The sequence below is a fragment of the Manis javanica genome, chromosome X (genome assembly GCF_040802235.1).
Source record: "Manis javanica isolate MJ-LG chromosome X, MJ_LKY, whole genome shotgun sequence".
Classification (NCBI taxonomy): domain Eukaryota; kingdom Metazoa; phylum Chordata; class Mammalia; order Pholidota; family Manidae; genus Manis; species Manis javanica.
In genome coordinates this window covers 4,470,421-4,487,589 of record NC_133174.1, presented here as the reverse complement: position 1 = coordinate 4,487,589, position 17,169 = coordinate 4,470,421, and the positions used below count along the sequence as shown (strand labels likewise).

Sequence of the window (17,169 nt, the reverse complement as noted above, 5' to 3'; positions counted from 1 at the left end):
CATCTCTCAAGCCTTGAATTCATATCAATTAACAACTGAAATTCTGGGGATGACATGTAATAGGCTTTTGGGTATCCCGTTTCCCGGCTTTTGGGTATCCCGTATCCCGACCTATCGTGAAGGGGGGTGGCATCAACTTGAGCATGTAACAGTCTGCAGTTTTATGTTACATTTCACTGTAAAACATAGGCACTGAATTAGGAATGCATAATAGAATGAAGTTAAATGTACTGGGATGAATACCAGGTTATGTAATTGTTTTTAACAAGTGAATTAGAATGCTGTTCTTTTTTGCAGAAGAACAACTTGGGAAACCTAGAAAAAGTGTGATGCACATAGAGCCCTCATTTCCAAGAAGACCGCCCACCCGCCTCCTGGAAATCGGAGCTCCATTCTACCAAGACGACCAGCTGCAGGTGAAGGTCTATTGGAAAAAGGCCGAAGGTGCGCACACGTTTTCTATCTGGTATTTGCTTTAATTAGCTAGTGAAATAGTTGGTACCTGTGCAGAAGGCAATGTCCAGCCTTGGTGTTCACGCTAAGGAAAACAGTAGCCTAACGAAACACTTAAATACTTTTTTAAAAAATACCTTGCTGTTCTGTGGACTCCCAGAATCTGTGTCAAGTTTTGAAATCAGCAAGTTGACGGCCCAGATCATAACATCTCGGGGATATTGATCTATCTTCGTTTCTTTCCTACAAGTCTGATCTTGTGTCCAAAGCCCTCACAGTACTTAATATCTTGCACTGTAAATTTTTGTCCTAAATCAGCTTTTTATTTTGAAAAGACCCATAACACAACCAATCTGGAAAAAATAGAAAAGAGTCACTTATCTTGGTATCATTTTCATGGAAACAGCATTCTAGTGGAAAACTTCAGAAGTTTCCTTTGCGTGTGTGTTTCCTCATTTATTACGTAAATGTGGTATATAAATAATAAGGAAGCATGTGAAATATTTTCATATGGTAATACATGAGTATTCTCTCTTGTCATGTATTTTTCATAACATCTTAATTGCTGCCTTCTATGACACCAGAGTATCGTAACATACTATCGCTCCACTACAATAAAACATGGAGGTGCCTTCAGATATCCATAACATAATTAATACTGTGATGAACATTTATCCTTAGAATAAATTTTTTGTTTCTATTACTATTTGAATACTTAACTTTAGAATAAATTCTTCTTTATTGGTTCATTGTCTTTATTCTGAGAATATTTGTTTTGTAATACTGAAATAGTACTCTTAGAATTATTTGACATACATACTAATCTAACATACATTTTTAATTCTTCTGAAACGTGATTTCACTGAGATTATCGGATGTGTGCCTTAAGGTCTATTGGTGTTTGGGCTCTTTTCGTTTGAGAATTTTCTCCCAAGCTGTTGACATCCGTTCTGCAGCTTAAATAACATTACAATTAATATTACTATCATGTTAATTAAAGTTACATTTCACTCAATATTTTTTATTAAATTAAAAATTATATAATGTATCCATATTACTAAGTTTAATAATAGTTTTATCATAAATATTAAATTATAAAATGTGATCTATTATATTTATCAATCTCAAATTAGAATTATATGTCAATATGATACAGTTTACAGAACATTTTGCTAATAGAATATCGAAAATGCAAGAAATACACACAGCAAATGCAAACACCTTACAGCAACCATCAGGCAAATATCAGTAGTAACCATCCCCATCATGGGTTCTAAAGTTGAAGACTGGTCTGGCCTATGTTTGAAATTTACCCAAATGGAATCACAGTCTGTATTTGCCTTCTTGCAGTGAGTGTTATATGGGAAGTAGGAAACTAACCCATTTCTGGTGCCTGAAGCAGTAAATCATCCATTTCTGGTGCCGCATGGCAGTCCCTCGTGCACCTCAATTCAGGTACCTTTTCAGCTGTTGGTAGAGACTTGGTTTGCTCCAGTGATGGGCTCCTAAGAACTGTGCTGCTGTGAACACCCATCTTTGGTGCTAGTGTTCTCCCACAGAGGCGACATTCTTAGGTCCTGGGTAGCTGAGCTTTAGAAGACACAGCATTTGAAAGTGCTTGTACGGACGGACATTCCCATCACGAGGCTCCCAGCTGGGCCACGTTCTCTCCGCCAGGTGGAACTTCCCACCTTTTAAAGTTTAGCCATTCAGGTACCTGTGTAGTGACAGTTCGGGTGTCATGTTGATACCTGTTGTATTTGCATCGGGAACTATTTAGCCCGTCTGCCCTTCAACAGTCCTTTACCTTTGGAGTTCTGAGCCATCTGCTGCCTTTGTGTAGTTTTAAGTTTTTCTCTCCCTCTGACCCGCTTACCTTTTTTCCTCAATTCTTAATGGTTTGTATGCTCAGAGATGATCGATTCAGCATTTTATTTCCCTTACGGTTAGTGGCTTCTTGTCTCGTGTAAGCAATCTTTGCTGATACAAGAGTCACAGACACAGTCTCCTTATCTCGTGGTATCGACACTGTTGAACCTTTCGCTCTTAGGCTGACTTTGACCCAGAATTGAGGGGGTCACTGTTCTTTTCTTTCTCTTTCTTCACTCTTGACCTCCAACTGACCTAGCATCATTTATTTCAACATGATTCTTCCCTCAAAGCTTTGTGGTGCCATTTTTGTGGGAACTGAAATATATATGTATGTGTGTGTGTGTGTGTGTGTATGTATTTATATGCAAGTTAATTTTCATCTTTCTATAGAGTCTTTGGGCGTATGTCCCCACATTGTCTTAGCCACTATGGATTTATAGATATTTTCAATAATACTCTTCCAATTGTTTACTTTTTTCAAATTGTATTGTCTATTCGTGGCCCTTTGCATTTTTATAGAAACATGTGCATTAGTTGGTCATTGTCCACAAAAATCTGAGATCTAATTTATTGAGATTGTGATTCATCTTGTGTCAGTGATGGGAGAATTCACACCTTAAAAATCTACAAACATGGTATTTTCACTGACAGCTAAGTGATCATGCTTGTCCTCAAGATCATAAGTGTGTATACATGTAAACGTATGCCTGTGTATTTGCATAAATACACATACACATTATTTTAAATAATCCCAGAGCTCAGGAGATAGCTGAGAGGGAGAATGTGGATGTGAACCAGAGCTGTAGCAACAAACGCTTACTTTGTGTCAGAGTCTGCAAATGTGGGTTCATTTCCACCACATCACACAGCCACTTACTTAAATACTAAGAAAAGTCATCCTCTAACTAAAGTTTTGCATTTTTCCCAAAAGCCCTTTTCCTTAAGTTAGATCCATCCTGTTTCCTTTTTTATTTTAAATATGGAAACAAAATCAACATAGGAAAACACAGTGGCGCTCCTTTCTGCAGGAGCACATGGTGGGGGGAGGTTGTAGCACCCTTTGGGGGGTCCAGAGCAGACCAAGGAGGAGAGCGTGTGTCGCACTGTTATTGCACATTTTTCCTCCTTCCATAAGCTTTAGAAGGCAGCCACCATGTGACCTACAGAATCCCAAACCAAAGTTTCCCCAGACATTGTAACACAAGTGCATTCACAATTATTATAAATGCAGGAAGGGAGACACCTTTTAAATCAACACGCAGCCCTACTATCATATGAATTTTGTATAGAATGTGAATACGGGATATGATTCTGTCACGAAAGAGTGGAACGTAAACGAATGGAATGGAACATTATGGAATGGAATGGGGTGGAATGTTACGCTGTAGAATGCAATAGAATGTTGTGGAATGGAATGGAATGTGACGAAATAGAGGGTACCAGAATGGTCTGGAATGGAATGGAGCATTATTTGATGGAATGGAATGTTGGGGAAAGAACGTTCTGGCTGGCTTTCTGGACTTCTCAACCCTAAAAAAGTATACCTTGTGTGCATTATATGCAGCTCAATAGACCCCTCCCAAGTGGTTTTCAGCTGTGACACAGTAGCTGAGTATTCTTGAGTTATGACTGAGTCCCACCAGTGATAAATCACATAGAAGAGATCCTTGTACACTCATCAAGACAAAGTTGTAAGAAGAAATTGGTCAATAGATGTCACATTTCCTGAAAGTCATGGTGGGCAGGACATTGATTTTGGATGTGTAGTTAAGGACGAACCAGCAGAAATCTATGCACTTCCCTTGAAATTTCCCAGAGAGGGGGCTTCAGGTTTTTTGTATTACTTAGGCAACATGTAATTTTGAAGGGAAAGGAGTTAGGTGTCAAAATATGCACCCTTCTCAGCTTATTTCCACGTGATAGTTGGTTGTAATTCACCTTTGACAGTGAATTTGTAGAAGAAATGTTTTTGCAAAAGTAATACTTCCCTTTATATAACGTTAACTAGTAATTTTATTACTCTACAGCCATTCGTTCATTTTTCCTGCATGATAATAGAAATAATAGAATCCGCAGATCGTTGTTCTGGCTTTTGGCTTCCGTCTTAGTGTTTGTACCCCATAAACATGAAAAGTTAGCTCAGACAGAGAGAAAACATTCATCCTTGTGCTTTGCAGAAGTACTTTATGTCTTGTAAGTGCTCAGAAATCTTAACTGTGCAAAGTCAAAAGGTTCTGTCTTACCAAAGCTTTTTTATTTTTTTTTTTACAAAAATGAAGAGAATGAAGAATTATCCCAAGAAAACATGTCATTTCAACTGACATTTACTGAGCACCTCCTACATGCCAGGCACTATTTCTGCAAGAGGCATTGCAGAGAGACAGAGATTCCTGCCCTGATGGAACTGGCATTCTCTGGTGCCTTTCCAAATACATGTCCCCCGCCCCAGAGTTGTGACTTCAATTTTCTGTTAGGACAGCTGTTCTGTGGTGCCCCAAGATGACCTCTGTGCCTCAGAGCTGTCATTTCAATGACCTCAGCATTCTGGATCATTAGACTTCTCTGAACTTAGAGATGAACATTTAATTAAAAATTTTGCAGCCCTTCATTTACACCAGACACTGAGAGTTAGATACACTGAGAAATAAATGGAATAATACATTTACTTTTTGAAGCATATTGAAAGTAAATTTCAATATTAAGAAAAAATTTCAATGTATATTCTTTATAATATATCTTATTTGTAGAAGGAAGGATTTCAGTTCAAGAACCAGATCAATGAGGCATTTATCATAGACTTTTCATGGCTGTCCCCTTAGGAAGCAGTTGATATAATGATGTTTATAGATTGGATCCTGGAGCCATATCCTAAAATATAAGCTCTTAGGATTTTAGTAATTGGCAAGGTGCAGCTAAAGATGAGATAACTATATAAATGATTTCCATGGAAGCAAGTCAACTAACATTCTTCTCATTTTTTTAATGTCTCCAAACTTGGTTTTGGGGGGCACCATTAAAAATGCTTTGAGACCATTTTAAATCTAAGTTTAATATTCAGCAGATAAAATCAAGAGGACTTGGTGATGGGTTGAGGGACATGAATGGTGACAGGGAAGACGAGAACATACCTGTAGCTGGAGGCTGGCGGGGGGGCATCACCTGCAGTAAGGGCAGTATTGGACCAGCAGTTGGGGCGGTGAGCATTTTGAGTTTAAAATGCCCTGGAGGCAGTGGAGAAATGTAGGAGTTAGTGCAGTAGGAGGTGAAGGCACTCCCCTGACTTTCCCCAGAATTAGGCAGTGCACAGCCTGCACAACTACACAGTTTTCCTTGCTTGGATCTCAGGAGAGATCAGACGTGGACACCGAGAGAAGGAACCTGTGTGGAGGAACTTCCAGCTCTGAAAGCAGGACAACGGGCATGACCCGGCAGAGGACACAGCACGTGCCCAGAGGGATCAGGGAAGTCGGATATTTGCGACAGGCCAAGGAAGCAAGGATTTCAAGAAGAAAAGGGTGGCGATGAAGAATGTCAAAATATTGCTCAGGCTGCATGGGAGATGTGGGAAAGCCTGCTGGGCCGAGTGGCCCGCCAGTGACCACTCTTTAAATAGAAGGATATAATTTGAATGCTGCCCGTCCAATATGTTAGCACTAAAGTGGGAAGATTGGGTTTAAGGCAACAAAGGAAAATGTGGAATTCATTAGGCACATAACACAAGAGGCTACCTTTTACTACTGATTTCAAAATGGTAAGAGCATCAGTCGATCCTCGTTATTCCCTGGTTCCGTGTTGACAGAGTCATCTACTCACTAACATTTATGTGGAACCCGCAAACCAATGCTCGTGACACTTCTGTGGTGCTGTGCGGAGAAGCACATGCACAGAGTGGCGATAAATTTGAGGACCCTGTGTACACATTCCCAGCACGGCGACCCTGTGTCTTCTTGTCTCAGTTCCCAGGCTGCAAACAAGCGTCCTTTCCAGGGTCTGTTTAGAGCCATTGTTTTGGTTCTTTTCTTTTTTTTGCACTGTCTTGCTTTTCGTTGGGGGATTTTGCTATTTAAACTGGCCCCCGAGTGTATTTGCTGAAGTGCTGCCTAGCCTTTCTAAGCCTTTTAAGCAAGAAAACTGTAATATGCCTCACAGTAAATAAGATGCTGAGATAAGCTTTGTTCAGGTATGAGCTGTTGGCCTTTGGTGTTCATGAATCAGAAATGTGGTGCATTCAGAAAAAGAGAGACTTTGCTGGTGTATATGTGAGGCTGCTCTGTAAGGGCCTAGAGGGATGTCGAATGTGTGTGCTGAAGCTGTGGGAAACATAAAAAGTGGCTAGATTTGTGGTTCTTGAGAACTTATAAAACAAAGTATAGTGGTGGTATTATCTTGAGGTTTCACGGAAGGTTAAAGGAATCGATGGTCGTGCTTGGACACCATCATAAAACCTTCTCAACTAGCATGTGTAAGCTATAGAGACATAAGACAATTAAGACCTTACAAGAAATATGTTACATAAGGTGCCTTTAAACAGAAACACACGTAAGAGAAGATATGTATCAACTGGCAGACGGAACCGTTGTGACCTGAGGTTCACTAGAACCGAAGCCTGCATCCCCTCAACAAGGGCTGTTCAGTGTTCGCTAACTTGGCGTTCACGGTGATTTTCTAATCCATTGTGAATAATGGGGATTGTCTAGACATCCAGGCACAATGCACGCCGCCTTTTGATGGACCTTGAAAACCCGAGGAGTGATGTGTGTGTGTTTGAAAATGTGCCACACAGACGGCAGAAGACAGTGTGTTCGTTTTAATCAGGTTTAAAAATGTAGGTGTTATTATGCAGCTTTGGTGAGGCCAGCAAATCAAGAGAGAACTGCCATTGCAAAGAGGGCTTATTACTCCCCGTGTGCAAAGAGGAAGAGGGGGGCGTGTGGAGACGCACAGGGCCAGCCAGGGGGCAGCGGGAGCCAGGCAGCTGTGCTCAGAGGCCTGCATGGTGGGCTCCTGCAGGAGGGAACCGGGGGGCCCAGGAAGCAGCCCCAGGGGCGGCTAGTGTGAACAGTTCCAGCGGCGTGTGCCGTGGGGGTACCTGGGCGTGGGGTGCTGAGGGCAGGAGCCAGTGGCCCTGACGGTGAGCACCTGCTGGGAGGGGTGTGTGGGCTCTGGGTGGCTGGCCTGCCTACGACAGGTGTGCTTCCAGCTGACTGCTTGCTGTCTGAAGGCAGGAAGGGACAGTTCCCCCAGGGACAGCAAGAACACCATGTCTGAACATCAGATATACAGAAAATGGGAAGATGTGAGTAGGTAAAAGGCAACGTGAAAGCAGGGGGCCAACTTGAAGCCCCAGATCGAGAATGTAGGGTTAGAAATTGAGTTTGGAAAGTGTCTTTGGGACGGGCAGCCGGGGGCTGTGGGTCTTCAGGAGAGCAGTTTGGGTGGGAACCGTTAGTAGGGGCAGGTGGTGTTGAAAGTCTGGGGAACACAGGTGGCCCATGGAGAAGGTGGGGGCTGTGGCGTTAGACGTGGAGAGCCGAAGGCAGGGTGCGTGCCCGCTCCCCTGAATGCCTCCTGGGGAGGTACCGTCATGTCGGAAGGTATGTGTAGGGCCCTTTTAGCATGCCTACAGGCATAGGTCACACATCCCGTAAATGTCACAGCAAGCCAGAACCTGTCCCCTGCTGTTCCCCGAGCAAAGAATGTCACTCATGCGCTGTTGCCACTCAGCGCATCTCACTGGCTCTTCTCTGTGGCTGGAACTTCTCACTCCAGAACGGCAGCCCCCCGGCCCCCTGTGGCCATTGAAGCTGATGAAATTAATGAAAATTCAGAAGTGGACCCTGTGGCTGCGCTAGCCACATTTCAGCTGCTTCACAGGCGGGGCTCACCAGGGGCCACCACGCAGGAACATTTCAGCAGCGCAGAGGACACTGTGGGTCATGCCGGCCAGAAGCCCGGGCCAGTCCTTCCTCCAGCCCTCCCTCCACGGCCGGCCTCTCCAGGAGACAGACCGGCTGCGCTATGTGAAATCGGAACGCTCGGCCACATGCCCTGCCTCTCTCCACCTCCCGTGTTTATCCACAGCCTTTTGCCACCAAGTCAAACGTGTGCCTTTCTTTCTCATTTGTGCGGCACGCTTACAAGCCACGAGGGCCGCTGGTGCTGGGTGGCTGCTTCACCGCTCTGCCCAGGGCAGCCCTCTTGTTGAATTTGGTCTTGATTGGTTCATACTTATGGGCAACGGGTAATTCTACCCCCCTCTCCCCCGAAATGTCTTTCATGTCTGTTGGGCCAAAGTTTTGCTTTTAACCAAACACCACCAGTGCCCGCTTGGTGCCTCTTTATTTTCTCTGACTTCAACTTCTTCTTTTCTCGTTCTGAAGTGCTGCCCAGGGCCAGTTCCCACTGCACCACCAGCCTCCCCGCCTCCGTCTCATCGAAGCACTTTGCCCTCTGAGAACCTCCATGCGGGCGGAGACACTCATTCCCCGCAGAAGTCCCGGCTTCTCCCGCCCTGGGACAGCCGGGGTGATCATAAACCTCACAGCATCCCCCTTCTTTTCCAGCTCAGAGACTTGCTAGTCATCATTTTCTCTTTTCCACTGATTGCCCAAGGAAAGGAGTGGATGGGGTGCGCTGCTCCCCCTGGGAATGGGGACGTGGAAAGGGTCTGTCTTCTCGCCTGTCCTTGAGACTTTGAGTGGCATTTCAGCACAAATACACGGGAGGCCAGGATGTATGCGGTGAGGCAGGGGACGCCATGCACCCCGCAGCCGCTGATAGGTAGGGTTCAAACGGGAATACGTCTGATCGGCCCATTCTTTGAGGAAAATGCTTTACTTGCCTGGGTTCAGTAGCGTCTCTACCAGGTTTATCAGAAGAATACAGGCTTCAGAGGCATGCGATGTCTCCACCCTCCTTCCAGCACAGGAGTTAAGCAAACAGCTGCCGAGTGTGACCCTGTCTTGTAGGGGGTGACCTGTCATAGGAACCACTCCAGCGTTATTCCCAAGACATTGCTGGCATCCCTGGGCTGTGACTCTGATGTGTCCCCTGCTCAGCTCTTCCACATCAGCACAGGCTTTCCTGCGGCAGCGTGCATCCCCCCAACTTCGCTGCTCATAACGAAACATGAAGCAGCGTTCTGCAAGGTGTGCACGCCTCCTGTAATTCATGTGTGCATTAGTGGGTCACCGGCAGAATTTTATTTTCTCCCTTTCTCTCCCACACTTTAAGAGCATTGGGCTGGTACCATGTGACTTCCACACTGTTCTTTTGTGCATTTTGACGTTTCAGATCCCAGCGTCAGTCGCTATCACGTGCGCTGGTTTCCGGAAGTCTGTGCACACAACAAAACCACCAAGCCGGCGACATCGTCTGTCGTGACCCAGGTAAGCAGATGATCACACCGGACAGGAAGGTGTGCAGACCATTGAGGAACGGTTGCCTCCTGCTCACGAATTAGCTACTGAATAAATGACTGCATGGAACTGGACCTCTAATGGCTATTATGGTCTCTCACGCTCTTGCCCATTTGACATCACACCGAGGGTTTAATGCTGTTGTCGACCCATGGCAGGGCCCGAAATGCAGAGACTGAACACACGTGGTTCCGTAACAGCAGTAGGCTCGCAGACACTGAGAAGGGGCTGGTGGTTACCAAGGGGGAACGGGATAAAGGGGCACAGTAATTCGCCATCACAATTTAAGTTGGTCACCGGGACGGTAGTACAGTATGGAGAATATAGGCACAGATTCTGTAACATCTTTCAACATTGACAAATAGTAATGGCACTAGTGTGGGGGGTGAGGATGTTATAATACGGGTGACTGTTGAACCACTGTGTTGTGCATTTGAAACCAACATAAGATGGTTTATCAATGATACTTCAATTAAAAAAAAAAAGACACATTGTTAACAAACTCCCAGGTCACAGGAGAAATGCTTCTGAGTCTCTGTGTGTTTTATCTTGATTGGACAGATGCTTTGAATTACTGTCTGGATTTTGACTTGGCACAGTGATCAAAAGGTAGTATTTCCCAGTGAATTTCTGTATGACTGACTGTCCATGTCCCTACCACCTGACCTATACACCACACATCAGCTTTGACTTTTAACTTTACAAGAATGCTCAGCTCCTCGGGATAGTAACTTTACCAAAACTATTCAGTATATTGCAAGTATTTTGAGGTTAATGCATGAATTATCGAGCAGGATCGACAATGTAACAGAAAATGTGGATCAGGACATTAAATTATATGTGGTGTGAATGACAGCAGCTTTTATGTACCATAGCAGCACAGTTTAAAATATCAAAAGGCATAGCCCCTAATGTGTAATTGATATTGATGCATGAGATTAAACGACAACATTTTTCTTTTGAATATTTTCTAAAGCAACAAGTACAGTATTTTTAGAATCTTATGTCATCATGGGACTTCAAGATGGTGAGATAACATGAGTCGCTGGGTCCATAGCCGGGTCCTTTCTTACCAGATGTGACTTTTTCCAACTCATGCTCACCAACATTACGCCTTTTATTTTTTCTTAAGCTCCCATAGTTTGTGGCCTTCAGCAAACAAACGGGAAACAAACAAGGAAAAGCAGAGAAAGAAATGAACAGAAGCAGGATTTACTAAATTTTTTGTGGGCGGGGAATGAGGCTTTTCCTTGTTTCGGGGAGCTGGCCCATCCTAGGCTCCTCATCTTTTGAAACGCTCAAGCTGATAGTAGCTCTTTACTGAGCCTTCAATGTGTCCGGTAGACGTAAGAATCAAAGTCCTGCAAAGGCAGGCTGTGCAAGGCTTAGAACTTGACTGTTTCCGTTTTTAAATGATGTTTAGACACATTTATTTTCATTGCTACATTGGAGCATCGGCTCATTTGCCCATTGCTACACAGACGTGTGCCTTCTGTGCCACATGAAAGCGTTCTTGGGATATCTGCAAAGCAGTATCCTTCATGGCCAACTTGGAATTCCAGTACATTCCTATACAAGTGCAGATTCGTTCCTGAAATAAGCAGCTCGTGTTCTGGGTCACCCCTATCTCCAGTCCCCTCCACAAATGGGCACCAGCTCTCTCCCCAGATTTCCTGCTCCACCAGCCACAGCGGCTTCTGCTCTTGACCCAAGTGATTGAGGGATGGGCTGGAGCCTGTTTTCATTTAATTCGTGTCCCATGGTGTCCTCTGCATCCATGCGGCTGCCCAGCAGGGACCCCATCCTTCACCCAGAGGGCACCATGCAGGGCCATTGCACCTGTATCTTTTATATACACGCGTCGAGCTCTGACACTCTGACCCAGAATGGACAAGCATAACAGACAGATACAAGAGACACACATGACGAACCTGTTACAGCCATCATGTCGCCATTCCAAGTTAGGCTCAAGTTGTATTCTTAGCCTCTTATTCCTCAACATTTTGACCTGCTTTTCCTACCTCTGTTTAATCACAGTGTTAGAGCAAGAAGCATTAATAAGGAGGGGAAAATGCATTGCTAAACAGGTCTTCATTGTTTTTACAAAGAAACTTACACGTAAGCTAAGCCTGTCTCTCTGAGAAGCCTGAGTTAGCTTTTTTCATATTTAAAGAAGTTAGATTTTTACTTACAGCTTTACAGTGCCGCCTGCCCCGCTGCCAACTCAGAAACACACTGGCTTTGAAGGTTACAGTTGTCTGCTTTGATGAGGAATCCCTGGGGTCCCGCCCAATTCTAGGCGACGTGTCCAATGCCATGGGAGTGTTTCACAATTGTAATTAATCAAAACATGGACAGTGTCTCCTTTGTACTTTTTATAAAAGCCATATTGCACACGCTCCCTATAGACAAAAATACCCTGTTGGCATATGATTTCATCTCCTGCCAATTTTTTTTTTATCCCTAATGAGATTTACTGCTGACATTTTCTCTTTCTCTTGCTCTAGGAAAATTATCTAATCCTTCAAGATCTGTCCTTTTCCTGCAAATACACAGTGACCGTCCAACCAACACGGCCAAAGGGCCGTTTGAAGGCAGAAACCGTTTTCTTTACGACCCCGCCATGCTCCGCCTTGAAGGGGAAAAGCCACAAACACGTGACCTGCCCTGGCGAAGCTGGTAAGCTTTGACCTGAACTTCCATGTGTGTGGCTGTGGGGTGTACGTGTGACCCCCTGACAATAGTTCCAAACTGCATTTCATGAGACCCTAAACATGAAAGGAACTTCTCTTTCAAACTGTCATACTATGGCCCCATTTTGGAGGTCATATATGGATGAATGTACGCATTGCTTTACACCATTGGAAAGGCATCCTTTGCTGGCCATAGTATCCTTTTAGAAATGAAGGCAAACTTTATAGCCTGCTTATGTTCTGGCATGCTGTATGTAAAGCATTTCATTTTTATCCCACCCCTTTGCCATATGATTATCCTTACACATTTTCCACACCTTGGAAACCCGCCAGGCCTTGTCTATCCCTTCCATCCCCTTCTCCTTGCCAAAGCCCCATTCCTGCCCCGGGGCAGCTACTCCCAGGCTGCTGAAACACGGCGCCCGAAGTGCTTTCCAGTAACTCCTAGGAAAACTTGAATATCCACCCTTGTCATTGCAGACATTTCTGTTCTTGAAGAAATGGCCACGTCTTTCTAGACTGCCAAGTTCTCTCTCCTTTTTGCATCCCCAAGGCAGGGCTATAAAAAAAATAATCCCCACGGGATTAGCACCCCTTTGCCCAGGGTTGCAGTTGGTGTGGCTTTTGCTCAAAAACTGTCCCCATAGGTCCAAGGGGGGATGGCCCAGCAGGGTGCCTGGTCCCATTTCTCTCCTCCTCCAGTAGTGCTGGTGTCCCCTTCTCACCGCCACAGGTCCCGTTCTTCCCAAGGTGCTTGCGAAGCCCGAGAACCTTTCTGCTTCATTCATTGTCCAAGATGTGAACATCACAGGCCACTTTTCGTGGAAGATGGCCAAGGCCAACCTCTACCAGCCCGTGACTGGCTTCCAAGTGACGTGGGCTGAGGTCACGACGGAGAGCAGACAGAACAACCTGCCGAACAGCATCATTTCACAGTCCCAGATCCTGCCCTCGGTATGTGCCCGCTCAGTTCCGACGTCCCCTGCCCATGCGTAGTGACCATCAAGAGTTGAATATTTCCATCGTGCTGCGTGGCTGTACTATTGCTGCTTAATTCTACATTTTCTTCTTCCAAACATATTAATTTAAGTATTAACAAATATCACAAGCCTTCCTTTGAATAAACTATCTAGATAAATTCTGATTATGAGAGCCAGCTCTTCAACAGACCTTATCCTGCCCTGTATGTAGGTGGTGTCACAAGTTTTTTCTACCTTTGTTCACCCCCTGTCCCTCTGGTCCAAGTGGACATGCCCTGTTTGAAGTGTTAAATTGGGGGAAAAAAACAGCTAAAAGAAGCTGGTTGTTTTTCTTTCTTTCCCTCTTCAAATTTGGCTGGAGCCCATAGTGAGTTGGCCTATCTTGCCGGCCACTTCATTCCTTGGCTTCAAGAAAAAAATCATGTGTGGGCTTTTACCCTCTCCAAAAAAACACCCTTTGGACATTCAACTCCTGCTCCAAAAAGAAAAAAAGAAAAAAAAACCCACAAAAAACTTAAATCCTGGAGGGAAAATTTCTTAAGAATTAGAAAGTACTTATTCCATGAACATATGAGGGTTTTATTGAGTTTGGAGAACAATGTGTTGGCCTGAAAACCCACATTTTCGGTCATGGGCATTGACAGAGACTGGGTTTTCAGGAAAACAGTCGGCTCATTCACGGAAATGTGGGTTATCAGGAATTCACATCACAAGGTGGGCAGATGAACACTTTAAAGCATGGGAAAGTCTTAACGTGACAGAATAGAAGCTGAAATCCTTGAGAACTGGCACCGCAGCCAATTTCAGTTCTGCCAAGCATCTCAGGCTGCCAAGAACTGACTGGTGCTGAGACGATCCAGCACAACCAGGGTAGCATTCTGCAATGGCGCCGTCGCGGTACAGAGCAGGGGACCTCGATTTGAGCTAAAGTCTCACCCGGGGCAACAAACGGTCCTGCAATATGTGTCCACTGTGCACGTTGTTCATAAAAGGTCACTGACAACCACCTTTTTTGCATAACTTCCTCAGGATCATTATCTGCTAACGGTGCCCAATCTGAGGCCGTCCACCCTCTACCGACTGGAGGTTCAAGTGCTGAGCACGGGAGGGGAAGGGCCCGCCACCATCAAGACCTTCCGGACCCCGGACCTCCCGCCGTCGGCGGCACACAGTGAGTGCGGCCCTGTCCTGTGAAACGCTAAGATAGCACACGTTACGACAGTTGCCTGTGACAGAAGGCACACTCTGACCTGAAATTCTTCCTCCCCAGCTGTGCTTTCTGAGTTTTATTCCAGCTGCCTGCAGTGTAAGTTATACGGCTAATGCTTAGTAACCCCCTTTTCCACCCTCTCCCTCCCACCTTTCTTTTCCGTATTTATTTTCCATATAATGCATGCTTTTCCCCTGTATTTTAAACCATAAATACATACAGGGAAAAAAAAATCTATCATCTCATCAATCAAAATCTTTTTACATTATGATTTTCAAATAGAACAATATAGGAAACAGTATTTTGCTAAGGAGCTTATTTTCTTATGACATGAATTTTACTAGAATGTATTACATGCATTTTCTTTGTAATATGACCCAAATCAATCCCTTTGATTTGTTGCTAAACAAGTAAATTTTGTAAAAACTAAAAACGTCACCTGTTCCAAAACAGTCTTGCTGATGTTTAAATGATGTGCATTATTGTTTTCCAGCTTAAATTTAAAAAGCTCTGTCTAAAGATTTGTCTGCTGGTAAGAGCACCGAGAAGCAATTCTAGTTTGAAAACTGATTTTTTAAATGGTGGATCACATTTGCCCCCGATAACTTTTTATGATTACAATTTTAAAGAGAAACAAAACCTATCAGAATGGGAGACATTGATGGCCCTGACCTGTGAAAGGTTGAGTGAATATGACTTTCTGATGTTGCTCCATTGATGTTGGGATGGATAAAGCTATTGATTCATTTTTAGAACTTTCTGAGGAAATAAAAAGGATTTCAAATGCTTAAATAATTGTAAAATGAGGAGAGGTGCTTGTCTTCTTCCTCTAGCGATTTTATAGTTTGGGGGAGAGAAGGGGGAGGGGGAGAAGGGCCAACTGGGGAGGGAGGGAGCAAACCAGGGTGGATGTATGCACGCCGGAGCCTGCAGACTTGCACCAGCGTGCTGGCGGGGCCTCGGCCAGGGTCGAGGCCTCCCTGCACACGTGTCCTCCTGCGGTTTATCCCACACCTGGAGAGCAGCCTGACTGACGTGCGTCCTCTGTCACTTCTCAGGACCCCATCTTAAACATCGTCATCCCCACCACTACAAGCCTTCTCCACAAAGATACTAGACAGCTCCCAACGATGTCCACACATCGAGCGACCACGTACCTGTTGACCCTCCGATGATTCTGAGCGCTCAGAGGCCGTGGGTGCCCCCAGCGCAACTCCCACCTAACGCCGTGTGCTAAGTTCCTCTGTCCATCCCAGAGGCTTCTGGAAACAAGTGGCAAATAGCCAGTGAGGATGGACACTGGTTTCCTGTAAGAACAGATAAAACAGAGACTCAGTCTATCTAACTGCACATTCTGTTTCCACCTATGGTTGCCCGAATCTCAGTGACTGGAGAGCTGAGATTTCCCTGCATTTCAAGCGGCAAATTCTGGAAGGAAGGCAGCGTAACAAATACCCAACTCACACGCATACTAAGCATGAACTTCATCAATAAAACACTTTTAAATTATTGATTTGATTGGAAAAATCAACTACAATTATACCGTTTTTAGGCCCTGATTATTGAAATCTTTTGTAAGATGATTTTTATCATGTGTGATTTTTAACTGAAAATTTATAATCTGAAACATAATGATTACTTTATATTAAAAAACACTCCCACTTGAAGCGGCCTAAGCATTTTGTACAAAGGAAAACGAGAGTCCCATTTGTAGATTATGTTGTATGAACGACGTCCCAAGCCGGACGCGTTTAGTGAGCTAAGCTGCTATCTGGAGTTTGCCTTGGAGAAATTAAAATTCTCTTCTGGGATAGTTCTTAATATTTCATCCTGTAACATGAGGGATTTCCCTGATACATTATTTATGTTTTCCTTTTTTCCCTCTAAAGTGGAGAATAGCTGCTGGGTGGTTCACCTCGTTACCTCTTTCATGTGTCTGAACATTTACAAAACCTCTTAAAATGAAAGAATCCCAACTATTGGATATTTTCAAAATATTTGCAGAGATTTGCCCTTTTCTTAGTTAAAGTAAGCTATTGGTATGCTGGAATATTCTCAGTGATGGTAGAAGAGCAGGGACTTTGACTGGCAGACGAGGACAGATCTGCCTCTGACGACTCTCACCACTCTTTCAAAGCCATTATATCTCTTTGCCTTGGAAACCTCCCGGACTGCAGACGTCCCCCTTAGAGCGTGAACTCACCTAAGAAGCCATCATGAGTCTGTTACCAGTGTATACTGGGGCAGCCTTCCCCCAGAAATGTTTAGTTTAATGCAGTTTTTTCTTGAGGGAATGTCCACATACACGCTTTGAAATCTGCATATATGTTTGCATCCTTGTCCTTGTAAGAGTGTGTGTGTGTCCAGACACATGCATATACATGCGAATCACACAGAAGTTGTTTTCACAGCTCACAAACGGTGGATAAAGATGGTCTTCTAGAGATCTGAAGGATAATAATACATCTTCCCCGACAATGTTTAGTCTGAGGAAAGAACAATGTCACTATTAAATATTTTAAAGGAAAGGCTTCCTCATTTCA

The 17,169-nt window shown here is 44.3% G+C and overlaps 1 protein-coding gene across 2 annotated transcripts in view; it reads left to right on the top strand.

Moving 5' to 3' along the window:
* ANOS1 (anosmin 1) overlaps positions 1-16,269 on the top strand; it is a 154,390-nt gene extending 138,121 nt beyond the window's left edge. For both annotated transcript variants that reach the window (XM_037013428.2, XM_037013427.2), the window contains 6 exons: positions 298-444; positions 9,619-9,713; positions 12,251-12,422; positions 13,170-13,390; positions 14,446-14,587; positions 15,685-16,269. In XM_037013428.2, the coding sequence (XP_036869323.2) occupies positions 298-444; positions 9,619-9,713; positions 12,251-12,422; positions 13,170-13,390; positions 14,446-14,587; positions 15,685-15,743 (836 nt within the window). In that variant the 3' untranslated portion in view covers positions 15,744-16,269. The remainder of the gene's footprint in view (positions 1-297; positions 445-9,618; positions 9,714-12,250; positions 12,423-13,169; positions 13,391-14,445; positions 14,588-15,684) is intronic.
* Positions 16,270-17,169: the final 900 nt, after the last annotated feature.